The 20,104-nt window shown below is 37.1% G+C and overlaps 1 protein-coding gene across 26 annotated transcripts in view; it reads right to left on the reverse strand.

The window, feature by feature from the left end:
• LOC101967955 (thiamine pyrophosphokinase 1) overlaps positions 1-20,104 on the reverse strand; it is a 372,786-nt gene that overhangs the window by 300,396 nt on the left and 52,286 nt on the right. For 9 of the 26 annotated variants that reach the window (XM_078040702.1, XM_078040704.1, XM_078040703.1 and 6 more), the window contains one exon: positions 13,625-13,696. The exons of 13 other annotated variants lie outside the window; for them this stretch is intronic. In XM_078040702.1, coding sequence (XP_077896828.1) covers positions 13,625-13,696 — 72 coding nt within the window. Of the gene's footprint in view, positions 1-9,062; positions 9,121-13,624; positions 13,697-20,104 lie in introns of those variants that run through there. 4 more of the 26 variants (XM_078040694.1, XM_078040721.1, XM_078040711.1 and 1 more) reach the window with 3 other exon arrangements.

Here is a 20,104-nt window from a genome sequence, read left to right on the forward strand (position 1 = left end):
TGAGATCATCTGGGGTAGAAACGGAGAGCAATATGGAGGCACTGTACAGAAGAAATGGACAGTAGTTCATCACACCCATAAGTTTGGAAAAAAAAAAAACAATGAAATGGCATAAAGATGGCTCCATAGAGTGAGCTTTAGTGAAGAACGAGGCAATAAGTCCACTACTAGGAGGAAGAAAAGATGGGCTCAAATGTTCTGGCGAAGAGACACCAACTGAAATACTCAGTGGAGAGACTATTTCAGATCCAGAATAACAGAGCTGACATTAATTCAGCTATTTGAAAAAAACCACACATTAACCCGATTTCAAAAGTTAACAACTAAAACACTTCTAAGAAATGTAGTGCCCCATGAAAAACTTCTAGACTGCTTAATTAAAATTATCTCTGTTTCCATGCACTGTTATAAAATAAAAGTTGGGTGGGCTGGGTGATGGGTGAGGAAGAAGGCATACAGTTTCAAATGTACTACTTTATACTACAAACAAAATCTTGGAAAAATTACTGTAGCATACATTTCTCAGTATCAATGTGTCCAGTTACAACCTTGATTTTTGTTTATGATCCCAGTCCCTGCAGTGCCAGTGAATTTAAATATCTTCACATTTCAATCTTTATTTTATTTCCTACTATATAATGCTTATCTCCAAAAGCTCAAAAGAACATCATTAAACCTACAAAAATCCATACAGGAAAAAAATCCCGTTACTCAGGAAAAATAAAGAGAAATGAATATTTTTTACAGAATTAGAAAATAGCTTTTAACCTATTCAGATGTAGCAATTTTGTTTTTATTGTTGTTCTGGCAAATTGAGGAATATTTTTGTGTTTTCCTTCACATTAATGGTTTTCCAAGTCTATAGACTTAGATAAATACTATAAATGCTCACAAGGAAAATATACTTTCCAATTATTTAATTTCCTTTAGTATTATTGGGAGTATAGTTACCAGTTTATTCCTTTTATTGTTTAAATAAAGATTCCAGTAGCTACTTTAATAATCAAAAGTGCTATGATCATCCATTATATCATCTATGATGACAAATTAAGATCTTATTCCAAATAAGTCATACTACATGAGAAAGAATCAAGAAAACTTTGAAAAAAAAAACAATTTAAAAACATTCAATTCCATAATTTACAAAATACACATTCATCAATATTATAGGAAGGTGAAAATAAGTGGTAAACATGTATTAGTTTATTTTAAAGAAAGTTTCTCTCAGTTTTACTATGGTATCAAAGCTGGAAAGACAATGTGCTATTTGGAAGAGTCAAATGAAATAAAGACAAGTCAATACCCAACTAATCAATCAAGTATAATAACCACCTGATCTTAGGAATAACATATCAATCAGGAGCCATCTTCAGACAGACTGTCTTCATAAAATTAAGGCAACAGTCACACTACAAGCAAGTGTATGTATGATGGCATTAGAGGGACTTACTTTGGCTGGAGGCAGAAATGAGGGGAGCTTGGGGCAGAAAAAGAAGAAATCTGTAAACAATTTATAGGATTCAAATGGATTATTTTATCTTCATCACTCATCTTCCTTTCTGAAAGATCAAAAACTACTGAGCACAAAATATCAATGAATCAGCAATCTTCTAGAGATGAAAAGTTCACTCTCATCAGAATTTGGGAATTTGTAGTAAACCTCAAGGTGAAGTTTAATTGCAGCACTCTCATGTCTTAGAAGAATAAAGCTTAATCAGAACTAGGTAGTATTACACTTAGAAGCATCCTGAAACCAACCAATATGGCGAGCAGTTCTCCCCAGAGCACTGCAAGGAAGCAGAAGTTGCAGATTCCATCTATCAATCACCATTAGCCCTATGAGTACACCTCTTGCATCCTCCTCCATTTATTTTATTCTAGTACCTAGAAGTCCATTCACAGACACATGAGAGTCTTGGTGGAAAAGAGTAGAAATAGGACATTTTCGATAATGACCAAATTGGCACGGGGGGGGGGGGGGGGGGAGGGAGTGGGAAAAGAAAATGACTTCAAAAATAAAAATAAAAGGTAAAAAAATGTAGAAGATAAGCAGAAAGGAAAGGGGAAGATGGTTTCAAATGTGCCAAGTAAAGAGACTTATGGAAATATTGTCCATTCACTAGAGAATAAGGGTTGAGTGGGGAAGAGCATCTATGCCCCAAGAATACATCAAACTATGTCTTACCATCATGGGTATCTACTAATGTCCATTATGGGGAAATCTCAAAATTATGCAAAATCACTTCCACTACTGAGGTTTTCTAAACAGATATTTGGTAACATTAATGCTACAGACTCTTCAAAAATCATGATTCAAGACAGAATAAAGCTCAGGCAATGAGCAAACATTCAGGGGTAATCTTCCACGTACAGTGTCTAAGCCAACTCAGTGTCGCAGGGTTCTTTCCAGAGCTTTCCCACCTCGCCACCTCCCTTTAATTCTTCCTCTTTCATTTTAATGACATATTTTCTATAAGTTTGCCTTAGGATAAGTTATAGAGCCATGTAGTTATGATTCATTAAACTAAAAGAACAGTTTAATTAACTACTTATGATTTTGGCTTTTATTTGAGATACTCTTTAGATTTATGAAAGTGACACTCTCCATGAACTACAATTAACAACTATCTTTTAATTTTAATTAAAAAATGAAAAGAAGGCAGTTGAAATTACAATGAGTTCCGCATTCAAAAAAAAAAAAAATCAGAGAGAGGAATACATCAAACTACTTCCCAACATCTTGAGGAAGGAAGACACCATCAATAATGTTATGGTAAGACTGTTCAAAAGGGATACAAAATGCTTGGCACGGGGGGAAATACATTCCACATTAATAATAAAGTTGAGATGCTAACACATTGTTAATGATGCACTGAAATAGAAATGTGCCCTTCCAGCTTTTCACACAAGTGTTTAACAAGTACCAAAGTCTTCATTAAAAATAATTAGTGAATCCTTCTCACATAATAAGCATCATATAGAAAATATAATTGAGACCACATTAATAGCAAAAGATTTTCAAACACCAAGGTCAGCACTCAGAATATGAGGTCTCATTAGTGTACAGATAGAATAAATATTAAAAAAAATGGACTGAATCTTTACCAAGTTTCTTCATACGGGAGTTTGACATTTAAGATTAACAACTTCTAAAAACAGGGTGAGGAGAAAAGTGTATGGTTTGACAATAAGACACACAGCAATCAAGACTCCTCAGAACTAGGAATGAAGGTATTTGGACAGCCTAATCTTCCTTCTGTGGAATAAGACATTCACATGCAGATGTGCCTAATAAAGAATAAAATACAAAGATTCACATCACAACCCCAAATTTTGTTAAATTGAGTTCATGGGAAAGAGAAGGAGTGCCTGCAATTACTGTGCAAGGCCAGAGGATGGTACTGTACATCACACTAGCGTCCCATAGAACATGGGATCAGAGTTGCAGCCTCATGGAAATTTAATAGATGTTCAATGTGATCTGAAAATAGTTTTCTACAAGGAGAATCTCAAAACCATTCCTACACCCCATTTAACTAGAGATATGTAGAGTAATGCAGCTACAGCCTTTACCTCTGTCAAATATGAAAACAGCCACTTCCTATCAAAAAAAGGTTTGCATGTGCTTTCCATTTTTCCCCTGGAGGAAAGAAGAGCTGCTGCTTTAAAACTAGAGATTAGATATATTTAGATTTGTTGTTGAATTTTCAGAAGATCAACAATTCACTGCTTTGAGAAAATATGAGGAAATGATAAAGCACATACAGAATTCTGCTATCATTAGTGCAAGCAAACAATCTTAGGCTAATCTGTGGCATTAATGTATTACAGTTTTGGTTTGTTTTGTAAGATATAAAAGGATGCAAGGGGAGTATATTGTTATGAGGAACTCTACTAACAATTTCCCATAAAAACTAGAAACAGGGCCAGGTGCAGTGGCATGCACACCTAAAATTCTAGCAGCTCTGGAGGCTGAGGCAGGAGGATAAGGAGTTCAAAGCCAGCCTCAGCAAAAGCAAGGCACTAAACAATTCAGTGAGATCCTGTCTCTATCTAAAAATGCAAAATACAGCTGGGGATATGGCTCAGTGGTCGAGTGCCCCCGAGTTTAATTCCTGGGACAAAAAAAAAAAAACCAGAAATAGCATTCCATTTATAATATTATAAAAAGATTCCTATTTCATTTCCAGCAATGAGAAACATTATTTTATTCGACCAGCAAGAGTTTAAGAATGTAGTACTCAGAGGCCTACTAAATGTTTTGATTGAATGCAGTGTCTCACGAAGATCTTTTGAATCAGCAATAATTGAGGTTAATATAATAAAAAGGGGAAATCAAACTAAGAGACCTTCCTACAAAATCAAAGCCAGAAACCATAAAGCCAGGGACATAGATAAGCCATATGGACAAGTAAAATCAGCTAAATCTATTAGGTTGAATATGATTGCTCACATTTCAATATTTGTATTTTTCAAGATCCTAAATTTGCTTTTGTTGGTCACTCAGATCCTTAATCCTCTCACTTTCAACTTATTTTTATATTTTGTCCTCTCATATGAAAATTATTTTCAAGCAGTATCAAGATGATTCCCCTGCTGATATTCCTGCAGTATTTCTAAGTACTATGGAATGTGAAGAATGCACAAGGCAATGAATCGTGATTAACTGCCACTGAAACCCCAAGAAGAGGAACTAAAATTACAAAATGCATCATTATAAACAAGATGTACAAAGTAATCACAAAGAAAAAAGACTAGCCTGAATGTATAACTAGTTTTGTAATATATTCAGTAAATATTTGTCTAATGAGTGATCCAGGTTGGTAATGATACACACATTTAAATATAGTATTATCAGTACACTGTGTGCGTGCATGCGTGCACACGTGCGCGTGCGTGCTGCTATGGATTGGACACAAGGCCTCATGCCTGCTAGGCAAGCATTCTACCACTGAACTACATCCCCAGCCTGTCAGCACTTTTTTTAAAACAACCAAATATCATTGGCAACTGAAAAAAATCATACTACCCCATTTATCCTCTATGGTCTCCTCTTTTAAACTCTCAAGAAATTATTGAAGGCCCACCGAGTAAATAAAAATACAACTATACTCTTAAAGGGAGAACAAGAAGGGAAGGTATATTTTGGACACTTCAATATTTAAAGTAAAAATCACAAAGCAATTTCCCTTGTGGCCATATCATAAATTCAAAAACTACTCTATGTGATTCTATAATTTCTCCATTAAATTCTACTCAAACTTTGGAATGTGTTTTACACATTGAATATCTATATAGAGAACTGATGAATTTCAACCTAAGAATTAAAAAAAAAATTAAAGTCAAGTCATAGTGCTACATCCATTCTTTCTTTAATTAATCTATACTTTCTTGGGAAAAAGATAACATACACCCCTGATATTTCCCACCTTTCACTGTCTCAGTTGTATGGGACAGAAAGAGAAAAGGGGAGAGAGACTGGTGGCTTTTACAGGACAGCAAAGTTGGGCAGGTACAACTATGCTGATTTCACTGACTCACTTCATTTCCATTCTTGAACAGCATGTTGAATTTCTTTCTACCAAGGAAACTCAGTGAGTGTACTCAAGTCATAATGCCTACCCTAGCATTTATATCAACTTTTGTATTAACCCGGCAATAGTTGGGGAAAAGGTAAGCTATGTTCTAATGAACATATTCAAAAAGAAGTGAAATAGCTTAAATATTTTTTGTAAAGAACTATATCATTGTTCCCAAGTCAAAAATACCAGAACTATGAAAACAAACAAGCAAACATAACAGTACACATGGGTACTATCTTTCTCTACAAAATCATAAATCTGTTCAAAAGCTCCTGTGCCCACATCTAAAACATACTCTCTTCTCTAGATGTATCAGGTTTCATGGACATTGCAGGGGTAAAACATGTAACTTCTTTTTTTATTCTATGATCAAATCTTTTGCAATGGGTCTGGTCACTGACTGCAAATTAGCAACATCCCATAAAGAAGCAGGTTGGCCTGAATGAGCAATGATCTACAGAACAGGCACACCAAAGTACACAATGGTGTCCTAAGTAAATCAGTAAATCTTTCTAATTGATGATTTACAAGAGAAGAAAAGTCTGCTCATCTAAGTGAAGGGCAATAGATCGATGTCCAAAATAACTTGAGATGGCTGAATTTATTTAGATGTATACAATAAACTACTTATTCAATACTTTGTCCTATATCTGTTTCAGGTGTCCAAAATGGATTTCCTAAATTCTAATTTAACAGTGAAATTAATATGTAACCCATGAGATATTTCCACTGCTTTCTAATGTCTTCAAAAACAAAGAGGCCAAAATCAATCCCTGGTTATAATAGTGATTCTAGGGGGTAAGTTCAGTCTACCAGTAACTGATCAGAGCTACAGAGTCCTAAGCAATGGAGATTACCTAGAAGAACCCTGGGCACCAGGCTTATGAAGCAAGAAGACTTTTTAGGTGATGCTCTTATGTAGAGAGAAGAGAGTAGAAGTCTTATATCTAATAAATTTGGTTCTGCAGAGGAGACCAGGATGCATACAGAGGGACAAGCAGTCCCGTTCCTGCCCCCTAAACCCCCTAGCAACAAGGCTTGCCCTGTCCTCACTGTGCTTCAACAGACTCGGAACACTTCTTGACATAGATACTCAAAAATGAATGTGTAAAAAAACAAACTAACAACAAACTGCAATACTGTGTAACTTGCTACATAAAAATGACTTTCTCTTTATAATATTCAGTAAAACAGTTCATAGTAAGTGCCACAGAATTGGTAGTATAAGAGAAGATTTACAAATGCACTTCAAATAGAAAGTTCTGGAGATTTGTGCATAAATTCTCTAAATGTCCTATGACATTGTGGTTACTAAAGCAAAACAAACAGGCATAAGACCATAAAATTCCATAAGAAAAATGCTACATGCCCATATGTGACTATGCAAGATATAGTTCCACACTAGCTGGTTCATTTGAGATTCATTCGCTGCACTTTCTCTAAAATAAAAAGTTAGAAATATTTCCACTCAGATTATTTTTTATTGCTCTCATATGTTTGGGTTATGTTAGTTATGACAAAAACATTTAATAGAAAAGAGATTCAGAATCTTTGGACCATTCTTCAACAAATAACTTTTGGAACTAATGATCTATTAGATTATTGTACACATTGAAATAAATGTAAAACTATTGCTAGAAGCAATGTCACAAGACCCCCATGGAACAGGTAGGGAAGGACCCAGTCTCTTCTAAACATTAATGGTGTCTCCATGAAACACTCTTAGCTTCCCCTCTGCCAGGGAACCTCTTACCCCTGTGAAAAAGGGGAAAGCCCTAGGAGGTGAGGAAACTCTGAAGCAGACAGGTCTGGATTCAGTTGGCTCCGTGCCTCGACGGTCTCATTATAGAATAAGAATCACTGCAATAATGATCCCACAGGACAATTGCAGTGAGTACATTCAAACTTGCATGTAGAATGTGTCTGCAGAGTGACAGGCATCGAATACACAGGAATAACTGTTGTCATTAACTTGGCCCACTTGGCAGTGATCCATCATAACCTACAGAAACAAATACACTTTTCCATCTCATGTGGAAATGCATGTGTGTTTCAGGAAACAATATTCATCTTTACTGTGCCTGAAGCACTGTTTTCCGGTTTTCAACTTCTTTTTGTGCATACTGGCCTCACCTCATTCAATGAAACACTGAGTTATAAATAGGTAACAATCCATAGCTTAAAAACAGTCACAAAACCGCAGCACATTCTTGGTTTTGAAGAAGGAGCCGGTGATATTTACATTAATAATTGTAACTAATGATGTCAACTCAGCTCTACTTTCAATTCTGATCTTTCAACCCTTCATACATTTGTTATTACTCCTCATTTTAGTTTAATGAGGAAACCAGACATTGCCAATGAGTGCCACATAATTGAAAGTGTTACTAACATTTATTACAACGGCTGTATGTTGTTAATAATGTTTATAGAAACAGTCTTGAATAATTATGATTCCCTTTATAAAAATTAGCTAGACAAAAAATTTACATTAATATCAATTAAGGAAGAGACCAGAACAAAGGATGGAATGCCTGCGTGGATACGCAAGAACACATGTGACCAGTTATTGCCAGAGGAAAACGTGACAGAAAAGGAGACCAAAAGATAACCATCAAGAGGAAGAGGGAGGGAAGAAGAGAGGCCATGCTGAGGCAGAAGAAGCTGACACACATGGAGAACACTGGAGAATGAAGAGTGTGGTGGTGGACACTGGGGAGGAAGGGGAAAGCTCTCATGGGATGCTGACCCTCTTTTTGGTAAAATGGGGCCAATATCCTTGGTAAGTCATTTTCAGAGGCTTTAAAGCAAGACACTTATTTGGTAAATCTGTACTATAACAAAACACGACATTCTCACACAGGAGCTTCTGGAGGAGACCTCACACCTGAACCATAAAGAGATGGTCCAGGATGATTATTCATACACCAGAAAAGACAGAGAAGTGAGAGAATAGGAAATTGCCATCAAAAAAAAATCTTGTTACCAAAATCTGGTCCAGAATGAAAGCAGAGAGCAATACACTATGAAAGTGGGTACAGGCTAAATATCTGAATGCACCTAAAAAGGGCAGAATCAGTGAGCGGGAAAGAACAGGAGGCTGATAAGGAATTCGGCAGCCAGAGAAATGTATGATCCTGGAACACTGGAGATGGAGCAGTTTTCCAAGAGTTCCAATGCCAAAGTTAGAAGTACTAGCTGGGAGCTTAAAAAACTAGAATGAAAAAGAGCATCAAACTACATACTATGGTCCAAATCCAGTTGTGTGCCTATTTTTGCAAATCCCTCGTTTGTAGAACAGAGCCACACCAATTCTTTCACATGGTTCCCTAGGGCTGCTTTTACCAACAGCAGAGTTGAAGGGCTGTGACAAAGAACACATAGCCTACACAACCAAAAACATCCACTACCTGGCCTCCTGCCTGGGAAGTTTGCTGACCCCTTGTCAATACACCAAGGGAATTAACCCATAAGCCTTACCATAGGCACTGATGTCACTGAACATTCCTGGAACATACTGCATAAGTACTGAGATTGTTTGAATCATCTGCTTGAGTTTAAATTCCTTATTTGTCCATTTACTAGGTGTGTGAATTTGAATAGTGCATTTAAACTTCATTATCTCAGTCTACCTCACTCCAGAACGGAAATAAGACACATTTTTATTGCATGGGATTGACAAAGGATGGCATTAAAACATTATTTGGCAGGTGGCAAACACTGTTTATGTGTTGGCCACTATTCTAATAGGTGCACAGTAGTTATTAAGCAATGAATGCTGGATAAATATTAAGAGATAATCTGACTAAGGTGCTAATTTGTTGAAAACATGATGGTAGTTAATGCAAAACACTTGTCAATGAAGTAACCTTTAAAAAGGGATACTGCTTAATTGAAATAAAAGAAATCATCAGAAGGGACATTAAACAAAGATTATGTTATTCCACCTCATTTAAGTGAATCCTTGGAAACAAAGTAACACAGGACTTCTTAAGATCTTACTTGTATTAAAACATGCAGAATGATTAAAGATCTAATTCAATAGAAATGGGCCATCATATCTGGAATTAAATAGAATATGTCTCTGACTTCATATCACACAATATATAAAATGTCTTATACAACTGAAAAACCATTTTGTAGTCCCCCCAAATATTTCTGCACAACTGGGTCAGGTCTTTTCTGCCAGCCTTATTTACAGACACTACCGCTTGTCCATTACTGCTTTGCTTGATGGACCTGAACCAAGTATGCAAATTGCTCATCAGATCTTTGGCTCAATGTTCATTTAAATGTGCTCAAAGCATAAGTTCTGTGAAACACTAAACACAAAAAGGGACATAGTGGTGTCAATTTGGAGGCTCAGTGAAACTGTGACAAGCCTAACTACTGTTCTACAGGATTCTTAAGTCTAACAACTTAGCTAATCATTAGTGGAACAGATGGTTCCCAGATCAGCCTAATCGAAATTCAGATATGCTAAAGCCTACCATTTTCCCAGCTAAAGTGATCTGCTGGGTCTCTGCCTGAATGCATTTAAATGACAAAAATGCATGTGATAATCTACCTGTCCAGGAGTCACAACCAGCAAATCTATAAGAGCTACATCTGGAAAAATAGCTAGGTAGCAAGGAAAGACTGTGTGAAGACCTCCATAGAGTCTGTCATTAGACCTACCAAAGAGCTCCCACTGTTCAGTTCTATTGAACATGTTCAAAAATAGAATGTTTCCTTCCCTGACAGTTCCTCTCCTGCCAGCTTGAACAAGTGTTTCGCCCTATGATTTTCCCCAGGCCAACTCATTCAGTTTGTTCCAAGCCTCAGTAGCACACATAACCACACACAGAATGCAGACCAGAAGACTCTCCACCAAACATCTTTCCCAGGGCCAAAGCCCATGTTACACCCTTCTCATCTTTTCTCCTCCCCAAACGATGCTGTTAACCAAAGAGCTTGCTCATATTTCAATCCATGAATATCACCTGCACTTCCTTTTAACCTATAAGGTGTGGCTGATGTCTCGGATATTTTATGACTTCAGTTTTATTAGAAATGAACCAGGGAATGTTGCCCATATGCTGGTGTGATGTCAAGCTTAGACAGCTACCCAAGATCTGAGAAAGAAGGCAAGAAAAATAATTCTACATTAGAAAGAGGAAAGGTGTCACACTACAGACAAGTACCTGATGTTAACACAATCTGATCATCCATCCATGATCTAATTAATGTGATCAGCAATGCTTTGTGGCAAACTCAAGTTGAAAATGAGAACATGCTTTTAGAAACCAAGCTCCCCAAAACCCAGCACATGACTGATTTATATAAACCTATTCCAGGTAAATGTACATCTGTTACGTCTATTTGTTTTTTGTATTTTAAATTTATGTACTCAGAGACCCTGACCACTGAATTGGAAGCCTCTGGTAGCATAGTGACTCAAATTGAAAATGAATGACCTACAACAAGAAAGCAGAGCCTTTCAAATATAGCATCTCTATGATTTTCATTTCTCATACCTTCCTAGCTGAGAAAATCATTTACTGAAATAGCAGGGCTGACTCAAAAAAAAAAAAAAAAAAAAAAAGCTAAATAAATATAAGAGTAACACCCATTCACAGATTTCAAAAACCTGATATTTTCAGAAAAGTTACCTACTAACTATACTTCTTTCCATCCATTTCTCTATTTCTCAAGTACTTTATTTCCATTTCATTACTCCAGATGAAATGGAATCTACAAAATGCTGGCATAGGTAAGGATATATTCCAAGATGTCTAACCAAGAAAAATTATCAAAATTTCATGAGGTATACAATGGAAAATACATTAAAAACCTCTAAAATTTTAATCACCCTTGAACACCTTCCTTAGGCATTTAAACTAAAAGCCTCAACTATTACCAACTAAATGTTGCAAGAGTAAACTGAAAAATAAACCTTCAAACCAGGCTTTTGCCTGAAATGAATCTCAAGAAATGCTTACTTAACAGCAGTCTTAGGCATAGGTTTAATTTTTCAATTTTCTAAGACATGGAATGCAACAGCTTGGATTTTTCTGTTTTAGTTTAACAGCCCAGCTTCAATCCCTAGGTTTTTGTTATTCGCAAGTCTTCACATTCACAGAAGTTACAAAACAAGTTGGGCACATGGGCAAAGGGGCAACAGGGACAGCAGCCCACAGCCATTAACCCTTGCTGCTAATTCTCCTGTGGCACACGGCATGCTCTCCAGAACTCCCAGTGCTGGGACTTCTCTCTGATGGGAAAATCAACAACACAAGCTCAGGGTTTCCCTACTCTATTGCCTTTACTTGGAAGAAAAGCAACACAAAAGGGAACCCTACAAACACAAAACCTTAGCGTCTGTTATGAGATTCAAAAGACCCTCAGTCCACCTGCCTTTGAAAGGGGTCAGTATACCTGCCTCATACAACAGCTAAAGACTCCAGAAAGCCCAGAATTATCCTAGATGTGAAAAAGAACTTCATATTTCAATAACCTGAAGAAAGTTTATTTTAGACATGAGAATTAACTAACCATTTCAGTACACCTGACACTTGAGATACTTTGTGTTCTCTCCATGTATAAGCTTTCATTTTTTGTGTGTATGTCTGCTCAGTTGGCGTATGTCAGACATGAGACTTTTTCAAATCTAATTCACTACAGAAAAAACAAATGAGGAACTCAGTCAGTTCAAAAATCAACATCATTTCACAATACCTACAAAATAAGATCTTATATCCCCAAAGACATACTTCTTTAGATATGATTTTTCAACATCCAAGATCTCCAACAGTTTGTAGCAAAAATTATTTTGTCTCTAATATTTGCAATAAAAATCACTCTCCTAATACTAAAATAAAATCTGATACAATAAATTTATATTCAAAAGGATGTAGCTAATCAGTTTATTTTATATTTACTGGCAATTTGAATCAGATTAAATTCAATTTTTCATTTATTATAATTACTGAGCAAGTATGTGGCCATCACTGCACGGGGTACTAGAGATAAAAGCCAAAAAGGACCTTGAGGCTATATGTCATACTAATAAATACTGTTAAATTATTTCCAAACCCTGAGGGCAATGTTAGTACAATTATAACATGAAATTATACGCTGACTACTTAAAGGGAGCTGTGTATAGAATACTGAGAGTTTCCCTTTTAATTTTATCAGACAAGTTCTTATGCAGTATCACGTGTGGCCATTTATTCCCTCACATCATCTCTGACTATAGACATGAGCTTATTAGCATATTGGATTTGCCCTGTAAGACACAGAACCTTAATTTGAGAACACTGAAGAGTTCTGTAGTGGCAAGAGATGATCAAGAACCACCACAGGGACATGCGTAAGTGGATTAAGACTCAAATTCTTCCACCTATTTACTTTGGTCTAAAACTTACACTGACAATGCAGCAGAAGAATTCCTTTGGGGGTAAAAATAACCTTATGAATTCATGAAAGAAGAACAAAAGTTCTAAATACCAAGTGATATTTAATATTATTTTCTAGCATAGAGTTAATCCCATAAACGTCAAAGGATATTGCAAATAAATAGTTACCAAGGACTGATTTTTTACATGAAATGTCCCAGAAGTATTAATTCTGTGAAACTATACCATTTGTAACTATATTTCTCAGCATCCATAGAGAGTCTAATAGATTGCAGGTCTTCTTTTTTAATCTTGCAAATCTGATCAGCTGTCCTTACCTTATCACGGGATGCTAAGACAAGTAAGGCATGCAGATACCTATCTGCTCTCACTGGTCCCAAAGCTATTTACATGTGAACAAATACTTATTGATTATTCAGGATTAATACACACATATTAGTTCTAAAATACAGTATTCTCTGCTTGAAGGTGTGTGCTCTGGCAATCACCTCAAGGCTAAAGAATTCACTATTGCTTCTTCATATCAATTAAATAATTTAACCACTTTTTGGTGGTTCACTTAGGTTCCAGGATACTTAATAGTCATGTTATTCACTCCTAAATAGAGTAAGAACACAAAGAAATATAAATGCTAATTAAGAATACCTTTTTCCCAAAGATGACGAAAACACTTGTCCAGAGGCTGATTAAGAATCATAAGGCAGAACTTCAAACTTCCTACAGGAAAAAAAAAAAAAAGAAGAAGAAGAAGAAGAAGAAGGTAAAATAAGTAAGTGAACTGAATTTTTTGGTTGATTTTTGTTGTTGTTTTGTTTTGTTTTTGTCTTTTCTGTTTGATTAATTTCCAGACCTCTTATCTGGGTCTGGAAATACACCCCACTAGTGCAGATTTTTAGTGTATACAAAGCTACATTTCAAGCACAGATAACCCCTCAAGCCTTCATTTCAAGAGGAATCATAGGCTAACTAGACCTACTTTACTCAACAAGTCTGTCACATTCCTGTCTTACAGAAGAATTCAGTATAAACACAATTCATCATAAAAAACGATTAGGTAAACTTTCTGTAGTAAATGAAGAACTCTTGACATGAATTCTCATCCTCATATTCTATCCACCTCTTTGATAGAATTCCCTTCCCACAGGCTGGTTTATATCATCCTGACATTTTGTACCCCAAGGTGGGGGTTCTGTGTATTTCCTCTGTTCATGTTCATTCCTAGTCTCCCCTCCCCTCTCTCTGCTTCCTCCATCTCTACCCCACCTTTAACATTCCAATGCAAAACCCTGCATGTGTTTTCACAAAGTCTTAGTAGGTCTTTCTATGATCGTTTTATTTCAGGGTTTTAGATGCCACTCGAAAGACTATGAAAGATGGAGAAAAGTTACTTTCCAACAATCATCCCATGTCATTTATTATAGACTTCAAACAATGCAAAGCTGTTGAAAATCTATCATTCAGTTCAGTCCAAATACCCTCCATTCCACTTACAGAAAATAAAAATGTTTGTTTGGTGATTCAAAAAATTAATTGTTTTTTTATGCCATCTCACTACTAGAAACAAGATAAGAAGATGATAGCAAACATTATTATCATCCACAGCAAACATTATTGAGAGCCAATTTCATAACAGGCCCTGGGAATACCAAGAGGAATAAGATTACAGGCTATATGTGAAGTAAGACATAGAGATGATTTATTCAACAATACAATATGAGTGTATGAGAAGCACCAGATAAACAGATCAATGAGAATGGCAGGAGTTCAAAGGCTAGGGAGTCAGTAAGGTCTGGTGTCATCCTAGGAACCTTAGCAAAGTGTACTTCTTTGAACTTGATCTCACAAAGAAAAAGAAGTTGGAAAGAATAAAGAAAAAGACATTAGAAACAAAGGAGATAGCCCACAGGAAGCTGCTATACTTAGCCATTAGGGTTACTACTACAGGTTTTATAAACAATGCCCTAATGGCATGACTCTAGGATAGCAATACTAATGTCACAAATTCCTGATGTTTAAGATGACAGGAGCTTCAGTTGAGGCACTCGGGATGTATTTAAGAGCAACACAGGAGCAAGCAGATGAAGCATTTGATGTAGGTTGGGGAAGTACCCTTACAGAGGTAAGAGCAAAAGGAAAAGGTAAGAAGCAGCAAGCTGCCACCATACTGCACAGAAAGGTCAAAATAAAGAACAAAAGCAAAATCCCTGGGGTTTGCACACTGTCACGGGGCAGAAGGAAAAGACAGGAAGGTAGGAGAATCTGGAGAGACAGCCAAGAAGGTGCCTTCAAGAACACAGAATGCAGCAACAAAGTCAAGGGGACCCAACAATGAGAAAAGGACAATGAAAAGGGCAGAAATCTCAAAGAAAAACCTGCAAATCTGCAGAGGGAGACTCCAGATCGTAGAGACTGCAGAGTTAGGGTACACTCGGGAAATTAAGAAGAAAGGGCAGACAGTAAAAATATAAAAGCATTCCTATATTCTAAACAGGGGGAAGGAAGAGAGAAAGGTAATTACCCACTTATTCCTTCAAAGACAAGTTTACAGAGCACAAAGCCCTCTTGATCTGAAACCACTCCACAGGGCGGTGCGGAGACATGGCGTCCCCACACCAGGCGTTCATGCTAGAAAAGGGGCTGGGACTGACATACATGCAGACACAGCAGAGAGGCACATGAAGCTCATTTATTTATAAGAAAGTAAACATAAAATAAGAGGGGAAAATATGGAATTAGGGTGGAATATGGAGTATTTAAAACAACTGCTTAAAAACAAAGTGAAATTAGCCAATCCCAAAAAAAATATGCCAAATTTTTTTCTTTGATATAAGGAGGCTGATTCATAGTGGGATAGAGAGAGGGTGCATAGGAGGAATAGACGAACTCTAGATAGAGCAGAGGGGTTGGGGGGAATGGAGGGGGCATGGGGTAATTAATGATGGTGGAATGTGATGATCATTATTATCCAAAGTACAGGCATGAAACCAAGAACTAGTATGAATATACTATGCATACAACTAGAGATATGAAAAATTGTGCTCTACATATGCAGTAAGAATTATAATGCATCCTGTTGTCATATATAAATTTAAAAAGAAAAAAAAATAAAAATAAAAATGATGAAAAAAAACAGCTGACAGTTCACAATTTTAAATGTAGAGATCCAATTGGGGTTGACCAACAAAATCTAATGTCAGTTGTAGGCAATGGATCTGCCTATAATATTAGGAGATTTTTCTACCATTTCCAGGGAACAGAAGTAGGAGAAGGCATAAGCAAATAAGATGTTAAGGACAGTTGGTTTTTAAAAGTGGCAAAATGACTCTTCAAGAATTAAAGGAACCAAGGGGGGAAAAAAAAAAAAAGAGTTAAGGAAACCTTCGGGATTTCCTTAGGTAGCTTTAGGAAGCATGAGACCATTACTGATCTCTGCTGCAATCATGACAGGTTTTCATTTTAGTAAAAGAATCCTGCAGGAGGGTTGTTTGTTATTTCTGCTGGGTTTTATTTTGTTTTGTTTTACTGAGCATTTTACCTATACACATTGTTGCCCAGGTAAAACTCCGTATCTCAAATATCTTGTCACAGACTAAGTTCTGGCCAAGGAGGTGTACATGGAACCTTCTTGTGCTACGCCTGGTTAGAATCCTTAGAATGGAGGGGGCCTTTACTTCAGCTTCCTCCCTTCTGCATCCTGCCACTGGGAGCAAGAATTCATGTGTCCTCTGAATGAAAGTGCAGCAGCCACCTAGGACCATAAGAACAAGGGGCCCTGGCTGCTGATGAGTTAGGAATCCTCCACTCCAGTGCTCCGTGGTCTGTCTCCAGGCTTCCTGGGGGAAGGGGGGAACTAAGCCCTTTCCTTAGTTGAACATTAATTCTGAGAAGCTTCTTAATTCCTAGAAGCAACAGGCCCCACTGTGAGATCAGGAGCCAGGACTGGAAATGGAGCCCTTGCTGCTATTTTACCAGAATTTGTTAAAAGACAGGGAAATTGTTAATTGGTCTCTTTCTCCTTCCCTTTCTTTCCTACCTTCCTTCTTTTCTCATCAGTGGTTCCCAAATTATCTAGGGGAGTTTGTGGCACATGAAAATTTCTGGACCTTATCCTTGATCTGTCAAACCGTATCTCCGGGCATGAGGCACAGGGATCTGCAGTTTATAACAGTTGCTCTGACACAGACGGCCCATGAGGGCACTTTGAGAAATCTTGCCCAGTTATCCTCACACCGCTTCCAAAGACCCAGGGGGGCTTGTTTCCTAGGCTAACATGAGACATCTCAGTAGGCGGCAAGGCAGGTCACTGTGCTAGCCAATTCATTTAAATTTTCAAATAATACATGGCAAAGTCCAAAACGGTGCCATAAAAACAACCAAACCAACCAACCAGCAACAACAATGATAAGAAAAAAAAAAAAACACACTGCTCTCTTGTTTAAGTCTGTGCTATTTTGGGTTTCAATATTCTATAGAGAAAAATCTAATTTTAATAAAAGTAGTGATCATGGTTCAAGCTGCGTTAAGGTAAACATGACCTAGATAGAAACTGGAGATGACTATAAAGCAGAGATGGCAAGCATCAAGCCATGGGAAGGAGAGCATCAACTGGCCCATTCATTCAACCTGGATGGGGCATGAGTCTCAAGCTAAGCACATACCCAGTGCTCAGTAAGATGTTAATAGCAAGAAGTTAATAATGTGGAAAAACCAAAGGTCCTTTTCTGTTGACAATGTCTCCACTGCCAAAGAGGCACTTAACCATACTGTACATAGGTCTCAAAGAACTAACGAAATTATTTCCCATAACTATTTTTTTTAATATGTCAACTTGGTATTTCTGTGGCTCCAAGAACAATCCAATGGGAGGGAAACATTACTGCTCACATTATTGCTATTCTAAACCAAGACTTTCAATAAGGTAGTACCCATGGAAGCAGCTTCACTTAAAAAAAAAATCAGTAGGAAAACACATGAGTTATGATTTGCTGATGATGTGATTAAAAATAATTGACTATTTCTACCTACGACATGCACGTTAAGCTGTTTCTATATAAGAAGTTCCTTAGGTAATAGGATCTAATAATCTTTCCTGATGTAGTTTGGTTTTCTCATAGGATTTGACCGTCTTTTGCTAACCTAGTTTCCTCTGGAATCATAACTAGACGAGTCGTAAGTTGATGAAGGCACCACGGTTCCTAAACAGTGTATAGAAGTTTCAACACAGCCACTCCACAACCCTGGAGGCCATCCCACTCTCAAACCTTGGAATTATGGGACAATGCCTCAGATGCCAAACATTCAGCAAGTTTAGGAGTCATTAGCCACAGAAGCAAGGAAATTAATAGTCTTATTTCAAGTATTTCTCAAGTTGCAGCACTGATGCTGTTTCTGGAATGTGCAAAAAGATTTTTTTTAAAAGACTGTGAAGAACTTCCTCATTATGTTATAAAGACTGTAGATTTTTTAACCAAGTGTCCTAAGGCGATCTCAAAGATAAATGTAGGCACAGATGGCAGGATTTCAAGTGTAATGGCAACAGAATTTTTTCCTTATCTATGAAAATGTATGATATGCTCCATTTTAAAGAAGACAGAAAAATGCAGATTAGTCTTAATTCTTCAAGTCCTTGAATTGCTTTCTCATAGAGGTTTCAATTACAAGTGATGAATTAAAGTCAAAATGCCTCAAACTGCATAGAAATCCTGAATTGAATACAAAGCCCCAAGTTTATGACATGAAAATAAAAACAAGGCCAAATCATCACCCTTGCGCTCAAAAGGGAACAGACCTCAAAAGGCTAAGGACTCATTAAAATCAGCCAGTTCAGATGTTAAGAAGCAGGAGAGCTAACCTACCTCTCTTTACTGTATGTAGTTCTCTCTATTCTATTATATATTTTTAAATCTCTCTGGAGAAATGGTTGATTCTATAAATAAGGAAGGAAATGTACAAGATAAGCCCAGAGCATCAGGTAGTCCCAGAAAGAAAGTAAGGGGTTCCCCAGAACAAACCAACAGACATACCCACCTTGATAGGAGGCAGCTCAAGGGCACAACAGCCTGCAGAAAAAGCTCCCTGTGGCCCAAGGAACAAAACCGCACCATGGGAGACTCAAAAGAAATAATATGATACTGGATTACAATTCAAATTGTAAAAATAAACATCCGTGGGTTCAGAGTGATATAACAAAATATTGAATTAATAAGTAGGGAAAAAAGAAAAAAATCCCACAGGCCTAAGAATCTCAAATAAAGTATATAATGCCCTACAGTAAAGGAGAGGTGTTTAGCCATAGCCTGCACCTGGTAACTTTTTCCAAAGAGTGTATCTGGACAGGAGGTAGAATCCTGACAGCTATGACTCAGGAGAAGGGCCCCTGCTCGGTGAGCCAGGGCAGCACCTCAGTTGTCAATCACGCTGCAGCGCACACACTGTCTCTAGGGTCTTCCTTCCCAGACCACTCATCACCCAAGCTCAATCAGGGAACATATCAGTCCACTGAAACAGAAGAGCATCCATACATAGTGCCCCCTTCCCAGAGCCCTCAAAAACAACACCGCCCTCAAAAACAAGGAAACGCTGCAGAACTGCCACAGCCAAGAAGAGCTGAGAGGGTGGAAAGCTAAATGTACTGTGGAGCCCTGGGACAGCAAAGGAACTTTAGGTTAAAAACTAAGGAATTCTGAATAAACTAGGGAACTGATAATAAACTAAATACGGTTTCAATATTAGCTCATTAATTATAACAAATGTACCGCAGGAATGGGAGGTGTTAATATAGGGGAAATCATAGATGGGGGCTACGTGAGAATGCTGTCCTATTTTCTCAATTCTTTTTTTCTGAAAATCTGAAACTAATTTTCTTTTAAATAAAGTCCGTTAATTAAAAAAAAAAAAAAAAAGGCCTGAAGCAAGGACAAAAACAGAACTGAAAAATATTCCATGAAGTATTCATTTAGTAATTACTCCAGGAGACAAAATTATTTACTTCTAGACTTCAAGAATAAAGCCAGGAAACAACCTACTATGCCAGAAGGCAAAGACAATTTTACTCCATCTCGGGGAAGTGGTAGTTATACCCAGAGTTTCTTTTAATTAAGAAAGTAAAATATGGACAATAGAACA

Source organism: Ictidomys tridecemlineatus, chromosome 2, assembly GCF_052094955.1.
Source record: "Ictidomys tridecemlineatus isolate mIctTri1 chromosome 2, mIctTri1.hap1, whole genome shotgun sequence".
Classification (NCBI taxonomy): domain Eukaryota; kingdom Metazoa; phylum Chordata; class Mammalia; order Rodentia; family Sciuridae; genus Ictidomys; species Ictidomys tridecemlineatus.